Below are 18,205 nucleotides of genomic sequence, written 5' to 3'. Positions count from 1 at the left end.
AAGATAAGCAAATACTGGGCTCCACCTTTCAATGGAACTGAAGATGGACCCAAAGATCAGAATGAATATAGTCCATAGTACTTTTAGTTTTGTGAACTCTTGTAGTAAACTTTTTTTTTATAAGTAAATAAATTTTATTGATCCACGTAAATAGGCCAAGCCCTAGTACACAGGGAGTATACAAGAAAGAACCTAGTTACAATCTAAGTGCTACGGATAGTAGACTCGTTCCAGTCAAAACAATAGTAGATGCCCAAAGGAGTAGAGTGTGAAAGAAAAAAGCTCGAAAAGCATCCGGAGAGCGTTCCTTATTCTCAAAACAGCGGCCATTTTTTTCGGTCCACGTGCACCACATTAAGCATAAAGGTACCATCTTCCATACACACAATGTTCACAGAATTCAAGCTTTTCTATCTTCTGATTGCACAACAAACCCTGCTTACTCAGGATAGACATTCCCTTTTCACTCATGTGACCCAAACACATGCGTCATAGATGGGTATTGTCTGAGTTTGGATTATCTGAAATAGACACTACAGCTGCACCTGTCACTGTACTGCCCTGAAGGAAATAAAGACCATTTGTCTTATCTCCTTTCATTACAATCATGGAGCCCTTACTGACTTTAATAGCTCCACCTTCAATGGTGTATCGGAAACCTAAAGAATCAAGAGTGCCCAGGGAAATAAGATTTTTCTTCAAATCTGGGATGTGTCGGACGTTAGACAATGTCCTGACAATCCCATCAAACATCTTAATCCTAACTGAACCAATCCCAACAATTTTACACACCATATCATTTCCCATCAAAACGAAGCCACTGTTGACTGACTCATAGGTAGTGAACCAGTCCCTCTTGGGACACATATGAAAGGTACAAGCTGAGCTCATGACCCACTTGTCACCATAGCAACTATTTGAGCCACTAATTGCTAGAACAATATCTACGTTGTTAGACTTTTCATCAGCAACGCTAACAGCATTAAAGGAACTATTGCCTTCCTCTTTGTTTTTCAGTTTAGGACACTCATTTTTGTAATGGCCAAATTTATAGCAATAATGACATTTAATATTTTTCTTGTTAAATTTCAACTGTGAACTGCCCTTGGATTTACTCCTGTTCTTCTCTGAACTTCTCTCATTTGATCTACCCCTGCTAGAGGAACCCTTAACAAACAAACCACTAGCTTGATTATCCGTCCCCTTCAAATTCAATTTAGTTCTCAATTCCTTAGAGTTCAAAGCAGATTTCACATCCGCTAAGGAAATAGTATCTCTATCATACAACATCGAATTCACAAAATTATCAAACGACATAGGCAACGAACACAAAACGATTAGAGCTTGATCCTCTTCCTCAAGCTTAATATCGATATTCCTCAAATCCATGATAATCTTATTAAATTCATCCAAGTGTTCAGAGATAGGAGTACCTTCCTTCATTTTGAGCGTGTATAACTGTTGCTTCAGATACAAACGGTTGGTGAGAGATTTCTTCATATACAAACTCTCAAGCTTAGACCAAAGACCAACAACGGTCTCCTCATCAGCAACCTCCCTCAAAACTCCATCCGATAATGACAACAAAATGGCACTATGTGCCTTCTCTTCATCTTCTATTGCTGGTGCAGGAGAATCATCGGATACCTTCCCTTCCAATACTTTCGACAAGCCTTGTTGTCGCAACAAAGCCTTCATCTTGATGCTCCATAAGCTAAAGCTATTTTGGCCGTCAAATTTCTCCACTTCAAACTTTGCCATAGCCATTCCTCAAGACTTTGCACAAAGCCTAGCGCTTTGATACCAGTTTGTTGGGAATAGACTGAAAAAACAAAAGCTAAGTTGAAGTAAATAATAGCGGAAGCAACAAAATAAACAACAAGCACACAAATAACACCAAGATTTAAGTGGTTTAGCTCAATGTGAGCCTACGTCCACTGGTAGGGTCGGTTTCAATGATTTCACTATCAACAAATGATGGAGTACAAAGTATTGATTACAAAATCATCTTCCAAAGTGTTCAAACACACTTAGGAATATCACAAGAGGATGCTCTCTGTTTTTCTCTCTCAAAAATACAGCAGCCACAAAGGTCCAAGTCTTTTAAATGAATGTTAAAACATTTATATTTATACTGTAGCAGCACGGGCCTGATTTACGAACATTCGCTCAAACGAAATGTCGAGCAAAGGTTAGGGTTGCACTTCCGCTCGAGCGGAGTCTCGAGTGGGTGTCAAGCGAAACTCTCTGGATGCATACTGCTCGAGCAGAGCCTCGAGTGGGTGTCAAGCGCAACTCTCTATTTCCACTTCGTTCAAGCGAATCATCGAGCGAAGTGTCAAGCTCAGCTTGCTTGAGCCAAGGTCGAGCCAACTCCCAAAAAAAATACATTTTCAGCAGGAAATCAAGCCAAACTCAACAGAAAGTGGCCCCGAAATCGAGTCAATCTGCTACTCTTTAGGCATCGTAGAGTGAGTCCAAATCAGAAAACCCAAAAATAGCAACAGAAACAAAAGTAATAGAACTTCAAACACTGCAGAGCTCAGGGAGATCCGAGATTACAGCATAACAAGCGAACTAGGTAACGTTTTGAAAAACAGATAAATCAAACAAAGTGCGTGAGATTAAAAAAAAAGCCTAAAGTCATGGGATTCGATAATCAATATCTATACATACATATATGTAATCAGCAATATAATGTCATCGGAGAGAAGATTACTCCGTATTCGAACATCCAAAACCCGAACCATAAGGAATTGAACCGTACCTTTCTTCTCAGAGCCCAAACGGTCAAAGCTTCGATAGACGGGTATGGGCTGGGCGATCTTCCTTAGACGTTCGTGAAGACGTGGAAGAGAAGGGGAGAGGGGGGTGAAGTGGTGTTAGACGGGTGTTTATAACGACGTCGGAATGTGTTGTTGGGCGCGTACGTTCTGCAGGAGTCGTTAATTTTAACGACGTTTTCTAACGCAGGGGTGAAGGGGGTCTTTGCCCACGTAATATTTGACTTTTCTTTTACTTTTTGTCATTTCCATTTCCTTAAGTTATCTGCAGCCGTAAAAAGAGACCGACAAAAATAAATTCAGATAATTTGTGTCGGAATTAAAATTAATATTCACAGAAACGATATTTGCAGTTGAGTTTTAAAACGTTGTGTAATTATTTTTAAAAAATTAAATAAATATAGAATTTATATAAAAATTAATTAATTATTTTAATAATAGACTATATTTTTTTCAAAACGATTATACAATATTTACATACTTTACATTATACATAACTTTTCTAGCAAATGTACCGTGTTATTACATGCCACCATTCATACAAACTCATTGTCTAAGAGAAGATTGCTATGAAGAAACTGCAGATAGAGGACAACCATGATCATGTTATAAACAGCCATGGCTTCGAGAACAAACAAAGTTAAGAGGACTCGAACATTTTATAGAAGTTGAGCTAGGTTGCACTGTGTTGGCGGAGATTAGGAATGCATGGCACGTCTAGACCAGCACTTGGCTATTTGTCCTAAAATGCATGCATCAAAGGCCTCCCTTCGACTGCAAAGATTTGGATGGATTAATGAGAGAGACAGAGGAAGGATAGGAATGGTGTTTGACCTTTTCAAATTATGGGATATTTTTATAACTGTTAGTTAGTTGGTAGTGCCCAAAAAAGGAGCCAAACCCAACAAAAGAATCATGTCCATGGTAAAAATCATCTCTTTCCCTCCAATTCTATCCAAGAAAAACAGTAACAGAACGTGAAGGAAAAACCCATCACAAAGATACCAAAACAGGCTCTTTTTCAAGACCAATTTGTTAGTTTCTTCTCCATGCATTCTGCTCACCTCCTCACCCAGGAGGGATGGAGATCATAGGAAAGAAACCAAGAAACTTGCCCACATCCAATCTCTTTCTATCCTCCTTTCCAGCACCTTTTCCATCGTCGATGGCTACTCTCCTGGTCCTTATCTACGCCTTTTTTACTGCCTCTACCACCGCATTTTCAGCCTTCGCTCCCTTCGTTCCCCAGGACAACTTCCTCATTGACACCAGCGCCGATAAATTAGCCTCCCTTCCTGATGGAAGAGTGTTCAGAACCGAAGAGCAATCTAAGCAATTCTTAGAAGCCAAGGATGAAATCAAGGTTTCAGTGGAGAAGGCCGATGTTCCTTCACCCATTTACTTATCGGCAAGAATCTTTGTCCAAGAAGCCATTTACTCCTTCCCCTTGTCTCGGCCTGCTGGCATTGGGTTCGCCTCCATTTCTATCCCTTTCAAACGACCAATTCGACCTCAGGACTGCCACATTCTCGGTCAGCACCGATAAGTACGTGCTTCTCCACAGCTTTAATATGAACTACAGCTCAAAACACGTCCTCAAGGAGTTCCTTCTCAACGTGACCGAGCCACATTTTTCGATCAAGTTCGTGCCCATAAAGAATTCCGCTGCTTTCATTAACGCCACTGAGGTGGTTGCGGCACCCGATGAGCTGATCACCGAAGTCGCCAACGGGCTTTTGCCTGTCGGCGAAGTTTCGGGGCTATCCGCATACGCTTACCAAACCATGTACCGGCTTAATATGGGAGGACCCCTTATCACCTCCGGAAACGATACTCTCGGGAGGACTTGGCAGCCCGATGCGTCGTACCTTAAGTCCAGAACCTGGCAAAGAGCGTCTCCGTTTCGACCACCATAGTCAAATACCCCGAGGGAGTGACGCCCTTGATCGCGCCACAAACAATGTATGCTTCCGCAGTTGAAATGGCTGATGCCAAGGTCAGTCAGCCTAATTTCAACGTGACATGGAACTTTGAGGCAGACCCAGGTTTTGGGTACCTAATTCGGCTTCATTTCTGTGACATTGTGAGCAAAGCTCTCAATAACCTCTATTTCAACGTTTACATTAATGGGGAAATGGCGATATCTGATTTGGATTTGTCACACAACTTGAATGGTTTGGCAATGGCTTACTATAAGGATATTGTGGTTAATGCTTCCTTGATGTCTAACGGACTAACTGTCCAAATTGATCCTTCTAAATTGGGTTCCGGTGATTCGAACGCCATTTTGAACGGTCTAGAGGTCTTCAAAATCAGCAGTTCGGTGAACAGTCTTGACAGAGAATTCGGAGTTGAAGGAAGCATGGCTGCTGACGGGAGCAACCGCAGTAAGGTGGCTGCAGTTGGGTTTGCTATGATGTTCGGAGCCTTCATCGGTCTTGGTGCAATGGTTATGAAGCGGCACAAGAGGCCTCCAGACTGGCGGAAGAGGAATAGCTTCTCTTCATGGTTGCTCCCTCTTCATGCTAGTGACACGAGCTTCATGACAAGCAAGAACTCTATGGGGTCTCACAAGAGCAACTTTTACTCCTCGACTATGGGATTAGGCCGGTACATCTCATTCACGGAATTGCAGGAGGCAACCAAGAATTTCGATTTCAATGCAGTAATTGGCGTTGGTGGATTTGGAAATGTGTATCTCGGGGTGATCGACGATGGGACTAAAGTAGCAGTCAAGCGAGGGAACCCTCAGTCGGAACAGGGCATTACAGAGTTCCAGACAGAGATCCAAATGTTGTCGAAACTACGACACAGACATTTGGTCTCCCTGATCGGATATTGCGACGAAAACTCGGAAATGATATTGGTTTACGAGTACATGTCCAATGGTCCTTTCAGGGATCATTTGTATGGCAAGGATTTGCCCCCATTGTCATGGAAGCAGAGGCTGGAGATCTGTATAGGCTCGGCTCGAGGGCTTCACTACCTTCACACCGGAACTGCACAGGGCATAATTCACCGTGATGTTAAGACCACCAACATTTTGCTCGATGAAAACTTCCCCGCCAAGGTTGCCGATTTTGGGCTCTTAAAGGATGCTCCAATGGGGCAAGGTCATGTGAGTACTGCAGTGAAAGGAAGCTTCGGGTACTTTAGATCCTGAGTACTTCAGGAGGCAACAATTGACAGATAAATCAGACGTGTACTCATTCGGGGTGGTTTTGCTTGAGGTGCTCTGCGCAAGGCCAGCCATTAACCCAGCGCTCCCTAGGGAGCAAGTTAACTTGGCTGACTGGGCTATGCAATGGAAGAGAAAAGGCTTGATTGACAAGATCACTGACCCCTTACTCGTTGGTTCCATTAATCCTGAATCCATGAAGAAGTTTGCTGAGGCTTCAGAAAAGTGCTTGGCTGAACATGGGGTGGACAGGCCGACAATGGGAGATGTGCTTTGGAACTTAGAGTTCGCTCTGCAGCTTCAAGAGACTTTCTCGCAAGGAAATGCTGAAGATGATAAAAGCAAAAGCAATTCCTCTGCCATTGTTTCCACCTCTCCTGCTGTTGTGACATCATCCACCACTGCTTCCACCTCTGATAGCCTTCTGGTCTCTACTCCGGAAGAGCATGAGAGTCCAGCCCAAGCTCAGGCCATGAATGGGCATTCAGGAACAGCAATGTTTTCCCAGTTTGCTAATCTCAATGGTAGATGATGATCATTGAAACATTGAGTACTGATCTATGCAAGTACAAGTTTGAAGCATCTGGTGCATGGAACTTCAATGCCGTTCTGATCCGCGTCATCATGGATGGGACATTTCAGCAGCAATTCCAAGCTCTGAGCGCACGCTTCTCTCCTGCAAATAATCTGCAATGCTCAATGAAATGATTGTTCATCCACCTGGTCTTTTATTATTAGTTTCCAAATACCGTATGATTCATGTATTCAATATAGGAAAGGATGCATGCATGCACAGATGCTCTCCTAGTAATCTTATACATTATCAATATTATATATTAGAGCATTATGTTTTTTTGTACCATGCAAGTTAGAGATTGAATTTGTCAAAAAGTTCAAAGGATAGTGATTCTTTGTTTTATTATTATTGCGTGCAAATCGGTTTCTTATTTCTTGTTACGGTAATGGACGACCAGAAATTTCCATCAGTTTCTTCACTCAATCTAAAGGTTTGCTTTCATATTCACAGGGCTTAATTGCTTAACAAGTGTTTTTCTAATTGCATTAATCCCCCAAATGGGGTTATGCAGCTCAAGCATCCATTAAGTTACATCAACTTATTGGTTTATTTTTATATAATCCTTTTGTAACTGTCCAAAATTGAAAAAATGAAGTGTCCTTGTCCCGTAAAAGTACTGAGAAAACAAGTGCAGATTGTCTATGGCAAACATTAGCATCAAATAACCCATTTTGGATCAATTCATCAAAAGGATAAATCATGCAATTTGTCTGACCCAAACTGGGAAAAGTAAACATATGACCATAGGCAATGGAATATAAAGGCATGAGATGATCAGCATATGTGCTACATTTGGACGCTGCATGCGCTATCCAAGTTGGTGCACTTAAGTGATTGCACTTTATCTACCCAAGTGAATGGCCAAAATCATCTTTAATTCTCCACCACGATTCTGTGTGCAAAGTTTTGAGGCATGACAAGGGAAAAAGGTCAATTTTCAGGGGATAAAGATGAGATGCCTCGTACAAAAAAAATTAAAGGTAGGGGCTGTTGAATGAACCAGAGGGAGTGTCGATAAGAATGTGGTCATGTCTCCACCTCTAACACGAAATTTTTAAAGTCCCCAAAACCAGCCCACATTTTTCGAACCCCAAATGCAACTCCTACCCATGATTACGGGTGTGCTCTTATCCCCAGTGCTACCTTTCTGAACGTTACATCCACCAGCTTTTTCTCGTTTATACACTCGTAAGTACATAAAACCGTCATCACTGTCAACACTTTCCTCATCTCTCTATTGTTGTGTCCTCTCTTTAAAGCCAATATGCAGAAAGATACTGACAACATTTACGTGCATGGCAGATGTTCGTTGCCTCGAGGGTTTGAAGAAACAACAATAGAGCATCCACCTTCCGTCATGTAGGAGAGCATCCTGTAGCACACAATGTGCTACACCTTATGTTAATTAATTATTGACTTTTTTTTTTTTCTCTACTCTATATAAATTTCAAATTTCAACGATAAATTACAGTAAATTAAATATTAATGTTAAATATATTGTAATTTTCTTTTAACAAAATTCATGACTAATTATATTGTAATCTGTCGTTATCGGAAGCCACTCTGCATTAATTTTCAAAAAAAGCAAGTCTGATTCTGAAGTTTGATTCTCATAACCATGGATTAGCATCTTCTTCCACAGCCGACGAACAGCATTTTGGGAATCCGTGCAAAGAATTTAGCAAGCTAACTACATTGTTTCTTGATGCTCCAACCGGTTCATGACTTGCACCTTATGAATTCAAAAGAAAAATATCACTTGCACATGAAAATTAGTAAATTACACTTGAAAAGGAATGTTTCAAATAGCTCCTGAGAATTATGGTCATTAATTAATTCAATGAGCAAAGTTCATTTCAGGTCAATCTCCATCATTGCTACAGTACAGCGCTAACCCGTGTTAATATAGCTACGAAGAATACACATTGTTACAACTGTGTTAACAAATACAAGGGGGATAGAGAGAACAACTAATTCTATCTAAATCAAGCAAAAGGCTAAATATCGAGACCTAAAGCGACCATTATGAGCTCCAAAAGAATCACCATATCTTCCTAATGGTACAAAATTAGGATGTAAGATGCGCCCTTGATAATTAAGTCGAGTACTATTGCAACCTTTTCTTCTTGTTAATGCCAGGATCCTGACCGAGCATGAGAAAATCGTCTTCATCAACGATCACTTCCAATTCATTGTGATTTCTAGTTCCATCAGCAGCATTCGAAAAATCTTGAGCAGCAGCCATGGGAACCTCACGTACTTTCCTTTTCTTCCCAGAAGGAACAGTTCTTATCTCATCATTCTTTTCAACCTCCACTGATGCATTTGATGTGCTCCCACCATTGCCAATAGGCTTGTTATCATCCTTCTCCACTGAAGAAGCTCGAGTCCATCCAGAGAGAAGCATTCCATCAGGTTCCTTTTCTTCATCAAATTCCTCTCTGCCAAAATAGAAATGCATGCCCCCCAAAACAGAAAGGAAACGCCAAAATTTTATAGTTGTGAAACTTGTCAATCTAAACAAGCACTTCGCACGTTAGATAGGAAGCTCAAGTAAAGAAAAACCTGTGCTTGATATTGATATTGCACGTAAGTTCCTGTTTCATATCTTCAACTGTGACAGTAATCCCACTAGTAATTGGAGAAGGAAGCTCAGACAGCACCTGAGATCAAAATTTAAAAAGCAAAAAAATAGAGAAAAAGGGGCACATCAAGAACAAAATGACAAGTGAAGATCAAACACAAAGAAAGATATATACCTTCTCGAGATTGGCTGCATAATTTGCTACCATGTCTTCATCAAGATCATCACCAACTTCATAAAGAAGTGCTGACCCGTGCATAATAAGGGGAAAGTACATCCCAAGCTTGGCCTTAACAATCTTTTCCACAAAGTCACGCAACTTTGCACGACGAGTATTGATCTCGAGCTTTAGTGGTGTCTATTTTCAGTCATACCAAATGTGAGCATATTGTACTTGTGGATGATTAAAAGAAAGTTAAATTTTTTTTTTTGGGGGGGGGGGGGGGGGGGGGGGGGGGGGGGGGGAAGGGGGAGAGAGATCTAAAATACCTCTGAACAAACATAGCAAGATTTGTTAGCTTCAAATGGTTCCACTGGCATCAGCAGCATCTTCCTTGTTGGATGCTCTAAACAATATGTCATCCTACATAACAATCCCAATCATATAAGAGGAAATCAGCAGCCAAATATACAGATTTTTTTTTTTTTTTTTTTGGGTTTTGTGGGGGGGGGGGGGGGGGGGGGGGGGGTACTACTCATGCTATACATTAACCCATGAATGGTATCTCACCGATTAGTAACATGGTAAAAGGTGATAAAAATCTCCGTACAAAAAAAATTGACTCATGTCCCTCATAAGCTCTTAATAAAAATAAAAAATCTCAACAGCGGCATTTGCATTATCCTGGGATTGACAATATTCCACTCATTCGACCAAATTAAAAAGTAAACGAACTTCGCAAATGGGGCCTTCCCCTCTAACTTTAAAAGCAAGCCAACCAGAGCCAAAGTATTCAAAGGAAAGACTATGAATTTACTCGTGATATAATGTATACAGTATCTTCTTTTTCTTTTTACCAGCTGGGGGTTAGCAAAAGCTAAAGCATCCTCTTTTTTAAGCAGTATATACTGCCATGAATTCAGCTCCTAAATGCTCATTAACAAATGAGGACAGGAAGCCGCACATGCAAATAACACATCCATCCAGAAAACCAAAGGCAGAAACATATTTTAAACGTAAATGCACAAAATAGAAAGGAACGAAAACTGCGCACACCTATAATTTTTTGTATCACTTTGCAGCACCTTGATTGCCTCTGTCACAATCAACCCAGCAATAATAGCATTCGTTGTTGCAACAGCATGTACAATATTACCAGCAATACCTTTAGCTTCAAAAAGGCTCTTCAAAGGGATGTCAAAAGAAGAAGCCCTTATATTTGCTGCAGCAGTAACAAATTCCACAGCTAGCTGATCATCTTTGTCAAAAGTCAGGTTTCCAATCTCCTGCTTACCCCCACAGAAGAATACAAAATCAGAAAACAAAATCAGTTGTTGACATGGGAAAAATAAATCAAGTGGTTGAGAGCTTTATCCAAACACAGCAATGGTTCAAGCCAAACCTTCTCCCTCTTCATAAAAAATAGTTTGAAAGCCTCCAAAAAGATTCTTGAATTCTCCATAAGGCTCCATATATCCTGTGGATTCTTCATTCCCAGAGATGCCATGGCAGATACTGACGATAGATCATCTGTTGCACAGTTTTTATCCAAATTTCCATTCTGTTGAACCAGGCCATTGGGCAGGACATCACTACTATAGATAGGTTTTGGTCTAGTACGGTTTTTCCACGTCTCTTCATTGGACAAAGCTACTTCAATGTTATAACCAAACACATGATCATATATTCTCCTTCCATACTGATCAATGTCTTCATCTTTTCTACGTTCAAAAACATATTCTGCTTTTTCTGATGAGCTAGCAACATCACTAGAATGCACATTTAAATCATTCTCCTGATTTTTGTCTCCAAATAACTTTGCAAAAAGTAGGTCCTTTGCCCATACGATACAGTGAACAAACTGTAAAATTAAATAAAAAATAACAACCATCATAGACCAACACTTATGGAGAAGAAGTTTATCATGCAAATGATCGAGCAATCAGTCATTTAACCATTGTGACAAATGATCATTCATCTAATTAAGAACATTATTACTGTAAGCTGATAGAAAGCACAGGACATTATGCATTTTTGAGTTTAACTGCTCAATCAGAATACAATTTATTTTCTAACAATTATATATTGAAAGTCTAAAATAAATGGCAGCCACGATAACTTAGGAGCTGCAAGTTAAAGCTTTCATGTCCTTTGTAAAGGAAAGTTTCACTCCTAACAGAAACTCATTTTCACAATATTGTTCTTGGTCCCATGGATGCCTCTCCACTGCATTGTTTTGCCTGTCAAAATTATCCTACTTCATGTCTTATTTTCTCATTATAGGAATTCTTGCTTAAATACTCACTAATCTGAACAAAATAACAGCTGTAAGTACCGCCTCTATAAAAACGCAAATATATATATTAAGGCACCATCTAGAAAAAAGGTATAGGTTCTAATGCACAGTTAACTGCTGCCAACTAGGCTCCTATCTTCCAATACAAACATATAAAAGCAGCTACTCAAAAACCAAGCAGTAGCGAACGACTAAAAACATGAAATACCTTGGATGGAGTACTGGTAATGGTACAGACAGGATATGTTTTTGGGGCAGGTTTTGGCTGACACTCATAGCACTCTGTTCTTCCCTTCACATGTACAGTTACCTACACCCATGAAGTAAAAAAATGATCATAATAGATGGAGCAGCAGCAATCTCATATCCTATAAAATGAACTGCATGGAATAATTATCATACAATTGTTATAGAAAAGACTCTTCCATGTGAACACAACAGATGCCTACATATGTGGACAAAAAGTGTAGGTTTCCCTGATTAAAACATCTTCAGTGGAATAAACAAGAGTCACCACTTCCACGGATTGTGTGAATTAACGATCCACTTTGAATTTTATTTTATTTTATTTTTATAGGTAAATGATCCACTTTGAATTTTGAGTGCGTGTATATACATATAGCCAATAAAATGACAAACGGAACAGAAAAAAGTATCACCAAAGACATAATTGAATAAAGTCCATATGATAGACCTCTTTTAGTATAAGATCAGAAAATATGTTTCAAATTTTTATAAGACAGCAGATCACCTGTCCAAGGAAGCCAGTCGTCCCACTTTCAACCAAAGGAACTTCGGCTGCCAAGCATAGGCGATTCACATGTCGCCTTGCATCTAAGTTGTCAAGTCCATTCAGAACAACATTAAATTGTTTGAAGAAATCCACATTAAAGTCAGGATCCTTGACATTTGCATGGTATGGTGTAATTTTTATGTGAGGCCTAAATTTTAAGACAGCTTCACGAGCAACCTGGTTAAAAATTCTATGAGAAGATCATATAAAAAGAAGTGCCAGTGCAAGACAAATGATGCAGGACTTTGGTGATGTACTTACTTTGGCCTTGGACTGCCCAACATGTGACTGTCGGAATAGAAATTGTCGGTTAAGGTTGCTCACTTCTATGGTGTCCATGTCAATCTGCAAGTTAATATTAAAAAATGAACAGCAAAATTGTTGACAGAGACTCCAAAAAGATTATAATACAAACCTACAGATGGTATATAAGAGGAAACACCTATCTAGGATGAAGAAAAGGAAACAAGAAAATCATGCAGGTCTAAACCATTAAAATCTATAGCTATGGCCCATAGGAATAACATGCTAACAAAAACAGATCTAAAATCCTCAAATCATCGCTCCATGTCTTCGAACGTCCTGCATTTTACTCCTGCCATAAGCACCCTAGAGTACAAATAGGAACCATCTTCCACATTGCTTTGATTTGTGGAATACCTCCTAGATTTGTCCAACAAGCCAAGAGCACCTCCACTGTGGCGGGCATAACGCACACTAACTCTAATCTACTGAACACCTCAGCCAATAACGCTCTAGCAACATCACAATGTAGTAGAAGATGATTTAAAATTTCACCACTCTTCTTGCACATACAGCACCAATCTATTATGATCACCCCACATCTTCAAAAATTATCCGTCATCAAGATTTTTCCCATTGAAGCTGTCCATGCAAAGAAAGTTGCTTGGGGAGGCGTTGTATGACGCTAGATCCTCTTCCATGGAAATTGAGGGTGTGTGAGAGACTTATAGAACTATCGAACCGAGAATATGCTTTTACCTGCAGGTACCCACCACAGCTTATCATTTCCTTGGATGCTCGGTCTCACGGAAAACAAAAGTCGAGAGAACTCCTCAAAACTACCAATGGCCCAAAAGATGATGTTCCACTGGATTTGATCCCCAACTATCACCATAAAATCAGCCACTAAAGCTTCTTTCTCACATGCAATCCTGAATACTGAGGGGAATAACTCTTTTAGTGTATTATTTTCACCCCATATGTCGCTCTAGAATTTTATTCTAGAACCATCTCCCAACACAATTCTAGTATGATGAGAGAGCACCTCCCATCCTCAACTAATATACAAACCTACATTATCGCCACAACCTTAGAAACCGCACACGGCAATAGCTCACTAGTCAGCCAATCAGAATGGTTAAATTAATAAATTATCCAGCACAAAAGCTGCTTACAATATAACACCAACTAAATCTCAGCCGGAGGAAGGAGAAACAATATTGAATGTGCAGACTTCTTCATCCAATAGCTACACTAAGTTATATTAGATGGGTAATGCAGCAAAAGGCAATGCTACTCCACATTTCTAATGTTTTTTTGACATAAAACCTCACCAAGGTAAGGCCTTTTTGTAATGACCCTGCCCAGTAATTCTAAAATTGGAATAATAATAATTTTTATTAGACCTAAATTATATTTAATGGGCCATATTGGATAAGCCCATGAGCCATAAATTTCTCAGGTTGATTGGCAATTTTAATTAGACTCAATAGCTAGGTTAAATCCCATTTATTATTTATTGAATGAGTTAAACTCCTTTTAGAATTTAAAGATCAACTATTAGAAATTTATTTCAATTTAAAATCATCACTGATTGGAGTTTCCTAGACAGTCTTAGTCACTCCCAATCCTACATTTAATGAACTACTAGAGTATGTTTTTTTATTTTAAACACACCAGGATTACAATTCTAGAATCCTCTTCACCTTAAAATTCCTAAACCCAACCCATATCATCACTCACATGGTATAAAATCCTATAAATAGAGTCTCATGCACCTACCTATTTAAGCCTACATTTTTTTTGTTTTTAGCCCTCTTTTTACCTTCAGCATGCCAGAAATAACCTCGATTCTCTCTCTATCTTTCATTTTTTTCTCTCACTAGAATTACCATAAGGCTCTCTCTCTTTCTCTCTCCTATACATTTGTAACTACCCCAGATCTAAGCCTCCTTCACGATTTCTCTTTCTTTCATTTTTCTCTTAGCAAGTACTGCTAAATTATGGATAATGCTACTCCCACAGACAAAAGTCATCGATGGTGGCCACTAATTCTCTTTTTTTTTTTACTTAGTAATTAAGAAAGTGTTTTAAAATGATATTGTGATTTAAAATGATATTGTGATTTTTTTAAAATATATATTTAAAGATATATAAAAATGTAAGGAAAACAAAAAAAAAAAAAAAAGCAAAAAAAATAATAATAATAAGATGAATAGCCTATTTGGTGACCACCATCTATGGCTTTTGTCTGTGGCTGTAGCAAAATCCTTCGATCATTCCCTATGAAAAAAAAAATGGTAGCCTTCCATAATTTGAATCATTTGATAAATGCTTTTGAAACTAAATTACATTTTTGCCCTTTCCACTTCTCAAGTGCTTGGGGATCTCAGTTCCTTTTGTTCATAGAGCGATTTATTCTTTCTTCACAACTTTCCTCAAATTGCATGTTTGTTTTCTCTCGGCCATTTTACTCCATCGTACGATGTGAACGTTTAATTGTCAGAAATATTGGTACTACAAGGTAAGTACCTTGATCATAAATTATGATTAGCATACATTAGCTAGCTATATATATTTATTAAATTCAGTTCTTTAGAAGCCAATGTTCATGTACCACGCATGTTATGATATTTGCAAGTACGTCGTTCATCATGTTTCATTCCGCATATTATAGTTATGTATGTATTATATGTATTATGCATCTCATGTTGCATAAGACACGCAAGCTTTCATAAGATCAAGTGTAAGATAAGTTTAGAACAATTAGTCAGATGGTCATTCAAATGCATAGCACCAATGCGAATTCATTGGTGGATGTGGAAGCCACAGATCTAAACGTGGTCCACCATAATATGCTAGAATACTATTAGCAACTCCCCTTGCGGCCACAAGATGTGGGGCCAGTGTTCAACCTTGCACACAGGGTTAAGTATGTGGGCCAGTGAGATAAGTATAATAAGTCAAATAATTCAAGAACAAGTTATAAATGGCATAAGCATACGCATTAATGATCATGATTTTAAGTTTTCAACACGAAATATTTTATGAAAAACCTTATGTTATGTTTACGTTAAGAATACTATTTTTTTATCATTACTTTTTACCTACTTTTTACTATTTTGTACTACTATTTGATATTTTATCATTACTTTTTCACTACTATTCATAGAATATTTGAGATCACCTCACTACCCAAACACAACCTAAGTCTTCAACTCATTTTACTTTGTTTTGTGTTTTTAAGCCACCCTAGGTCAAAATAATTATGAAGCTAGAGCTGTAGAAAAAGATTTAATCCAGGGAAGCGCAATAGTGGCTTAGGTCATGTGCAGAGATAAGTTATGATTTTTATGGCACGGTCTTTGAGAATTTTAATAAATGCTTCCACGCACTCTCATTTACGATTTTAGTATTTTAATTCAAAATGACTCTATTTATAATAAGAAATTTTTGTACTTGGCCCTTCCTTTAGAATTTTTAAAAAAAAACAACAACAAAAAACAAAAACTTAACTAGGGGAGCGGGGTGTTACACCTTCTGACCAACATGACAATCACATCTAAGGTTGGAATAGGTTCAACATACAAAACTTTGATTTCAGCCCAATACATCCCAGCAGAGCCTAGCAAAACAATGGCAGCCAACAACAAAATCAAATTTACACCTTATAGATGATCAAGAGAAGGGGATAGCACCACCAAACCAATTTCATAGATATCCTCAAGCAGGTCTTGATCACACATGGGCGAGACCACCACCAAGACCCCCACCACTAAGACAAACGAGATATACACTGAACTCATTATGATCACCATCTTAGGCTATTCATTATTATTAATGCACTATTGCCACTTAGCCCTATAGCTAGAAACCACCACATCCACCAAAGTTAAGATCCAAGTACCACAGCTACCCTTGCTAGTGTCATTAATACCACTAACACAAAGGCAACACCACTGCCACAATCTCTGACAAACCTCACAACTAAAACAACGACCAACTTTCCCTCCCTCCCTCCCAACACCATCTATGGTTCAAGCAATGACACAAAGACAACAAAGTAACAGTAAGTGACATACGAATTCCTACCATGTCTAAAAAAATGTTAAAAGACTTCAAATAAGAAGCTTTCACGATCCTGTGATGAACTGTCAGGGGTCATACAACTAGTTTAGTCCCAGATATGTGCATCACCATAAATCAGTCGGTTCAACTGCTATTGAAGTTAACATCTCAAACTTGGCCACATCTGTCCACAACTACCGCACCTACCCAAACATTTTCTGATAAGTACATCTTCCAAACTAATAATGAAAAGAAAAAAAAAGAAAGAAAGAAAGATTAATATACAGAAACTCGATCCCATAAAATTCTTAATCGTATATGATATAGCATAAAAGGGGAGAGATTGTAAGTAGCATGGGAATTTTTTTCCTTCTCGTCATTGATTACAAGAGGAATAATTAGTACAGTCATAAATAAACGATAGTTAATAAGAATTTTGTGGTATAAATTATAGTTATAAAAAATAGATTTTGTAATAAAAGGAAGTTCCCAGACCTTACCTTAGAAGTTCCCATAAACAGCATCAAAAGAACCCAAAGCAAGTACTAAACCCCGCGACAACGAACACATAAACTTCAATCAAGTAGCAAATTAAGGTTTTTTTGTCCTTTAATCCGTATCAATTTTGTTTGATAAGTTAATCCGTATAAATTAAACACTAGAACCCTTCCCCACTTCCGAAATAACAAAACCCCTGTAAAAGTATCAGAAATGAAAATACGAAATAGCCCATTCGTAATTGTTCCTCGAAATATGATAAAGAAGAAGAGGAAGAAATAATAATGAAAAAAAAAAAAGCAACTGACGATATGAATGTCTTGGAAGCCAGACAGAGCGAGAGTCTTGAGCAGCTCGCAGCCAATACCACCTGCTCCAACCATAAGCACTTTTTTGCCCTACAAAACTCAAAAAGCCAATAATAATTCGATCAGCGAACCGAAAGACCTCCGAAGTCCAAGCAAATTGGTTTTTTTTTTTTTTTTTGGTTTTTTTTGGTGGGGGGGCGGGGGGGGGAATTATATTTCGGGTACCTTTAGAGCAGAGAACTGTTGCTGGGAAGCCATTGGAGAGAGGAAGAAGAGAGAGACGAGGATGAGCGACTTGGAAATTGGAATACGAAATGTTAATATTATACAGCATGAGAGGGAGGGAGAGGAATTGTGGGGAATCGAAAGCGGGACGTGAGAAAGAAGGTGGTGCTGGTGGTGGGCAGAATCTAAGAGGTCGTAAACATGGCCTTCGTGGAAAGCAGCAGCTACGCAGTCGCAGAGGCGCCAAAATTGGATAAAAATAAAATTTCTAGAGAGAGAGAGAGAGCAAAAAGTGGGAATACGAAGCAAATCACTCTCTCTCTCTCTCGGAATTCACTGTCAGTGATCTACGAGGGTGGGTGTTTGGCGGCAGCCTGCACCTCGGCGGTGAGTATATGATTTGGATCGTGCGGCCCACTAATTATAAACTTTTAACTTTTTATTTTACTTTTTTAAGTATTTTTAATTATTATAAAAATACATAACTTCTTT

At 38.9% G+C, this 18,205-nt stretch overlaps 1 protein-coding gene and 1 pseudogene across 3 annotated transcripts; one reads left to right on the top strand and one right to left on the bottom strand.

Moving 5' to 3' along the window:
* Positions 1–3,695: 3,695 nt before the first annotated feature.
* LOC122313104 lies at positions 3,696–6,818 on the top strand (annotated as a pseudogene).
* A 1,514-nt stretch (positions 6,819–8,332) lies between these two features.
* On the bottom strand, positions 8,333–18,110 carry LOC122313339 (SUMO-activating enzyme subunit 2-like). 3 transcript variants are annotated; one of them, XM_043128235.1, is made up of 11 exons: positions 17,714–18,110; positions 17,489–17,578; positions 12,633–12,716; positions 12,330–12,548; positions 11,787–11,888; positions 10,685–11,143; positions 10,339–10,571; positions 9,612–9,705; positions 9,298–9,480; positions 9,104–9,201; positions 8,333–8,979 (listed from the first exon to the last, which is right to left on the bottom strand). In XM_043128235.1, the coding sequence occupies exons 1-11, from the start codon at positions 17,744–17,746 to the stop codon at positions 8,646–8,648; spliced, it is 1,929 nt and encodes a 642-aa protein (XP_042984169.1). In that variant the 5' UTR covers positions 17,747–18,110; the 3' UTR covers positions 8,333–8,645. The 3 variants fall into 3 exon arrangements, with proteins under 3 accessions (XP_042984169.1, XP_042984170.1, XP_042984171.1); XM_043128236.1 differs by having other exon boundaries at positions 10,339–10,568; positions 17,714–18,109; XM_043128237.1 differs by lacking the exon at positions 17,714–18,110 and having other exon boundaries at positions 12,330–12,561.
* Between the last annotated feature and the right edge of the window lie 95 nt (positions 18,111–18,205).

The sequence above is a fragment of the Carya illinoinensis genome, chromosome 6, assembly GCF_018687715.1.
Source record: "Carya illinoinensis cultivar Pawnee chromosome 6, C.illinoinensisPawnee_v1, whole genome shotgun sequence".
Classification (NCBI taxonomy): Eukaryota; Viridiplantae; Streptophyta; class Magnoliopsida; order Fagales; family Juglandaceae; genus Carya; species Carya illinoinensis.
This window is presented reverse-complemented; position numbering and strand designations above follow the sequence as displayed.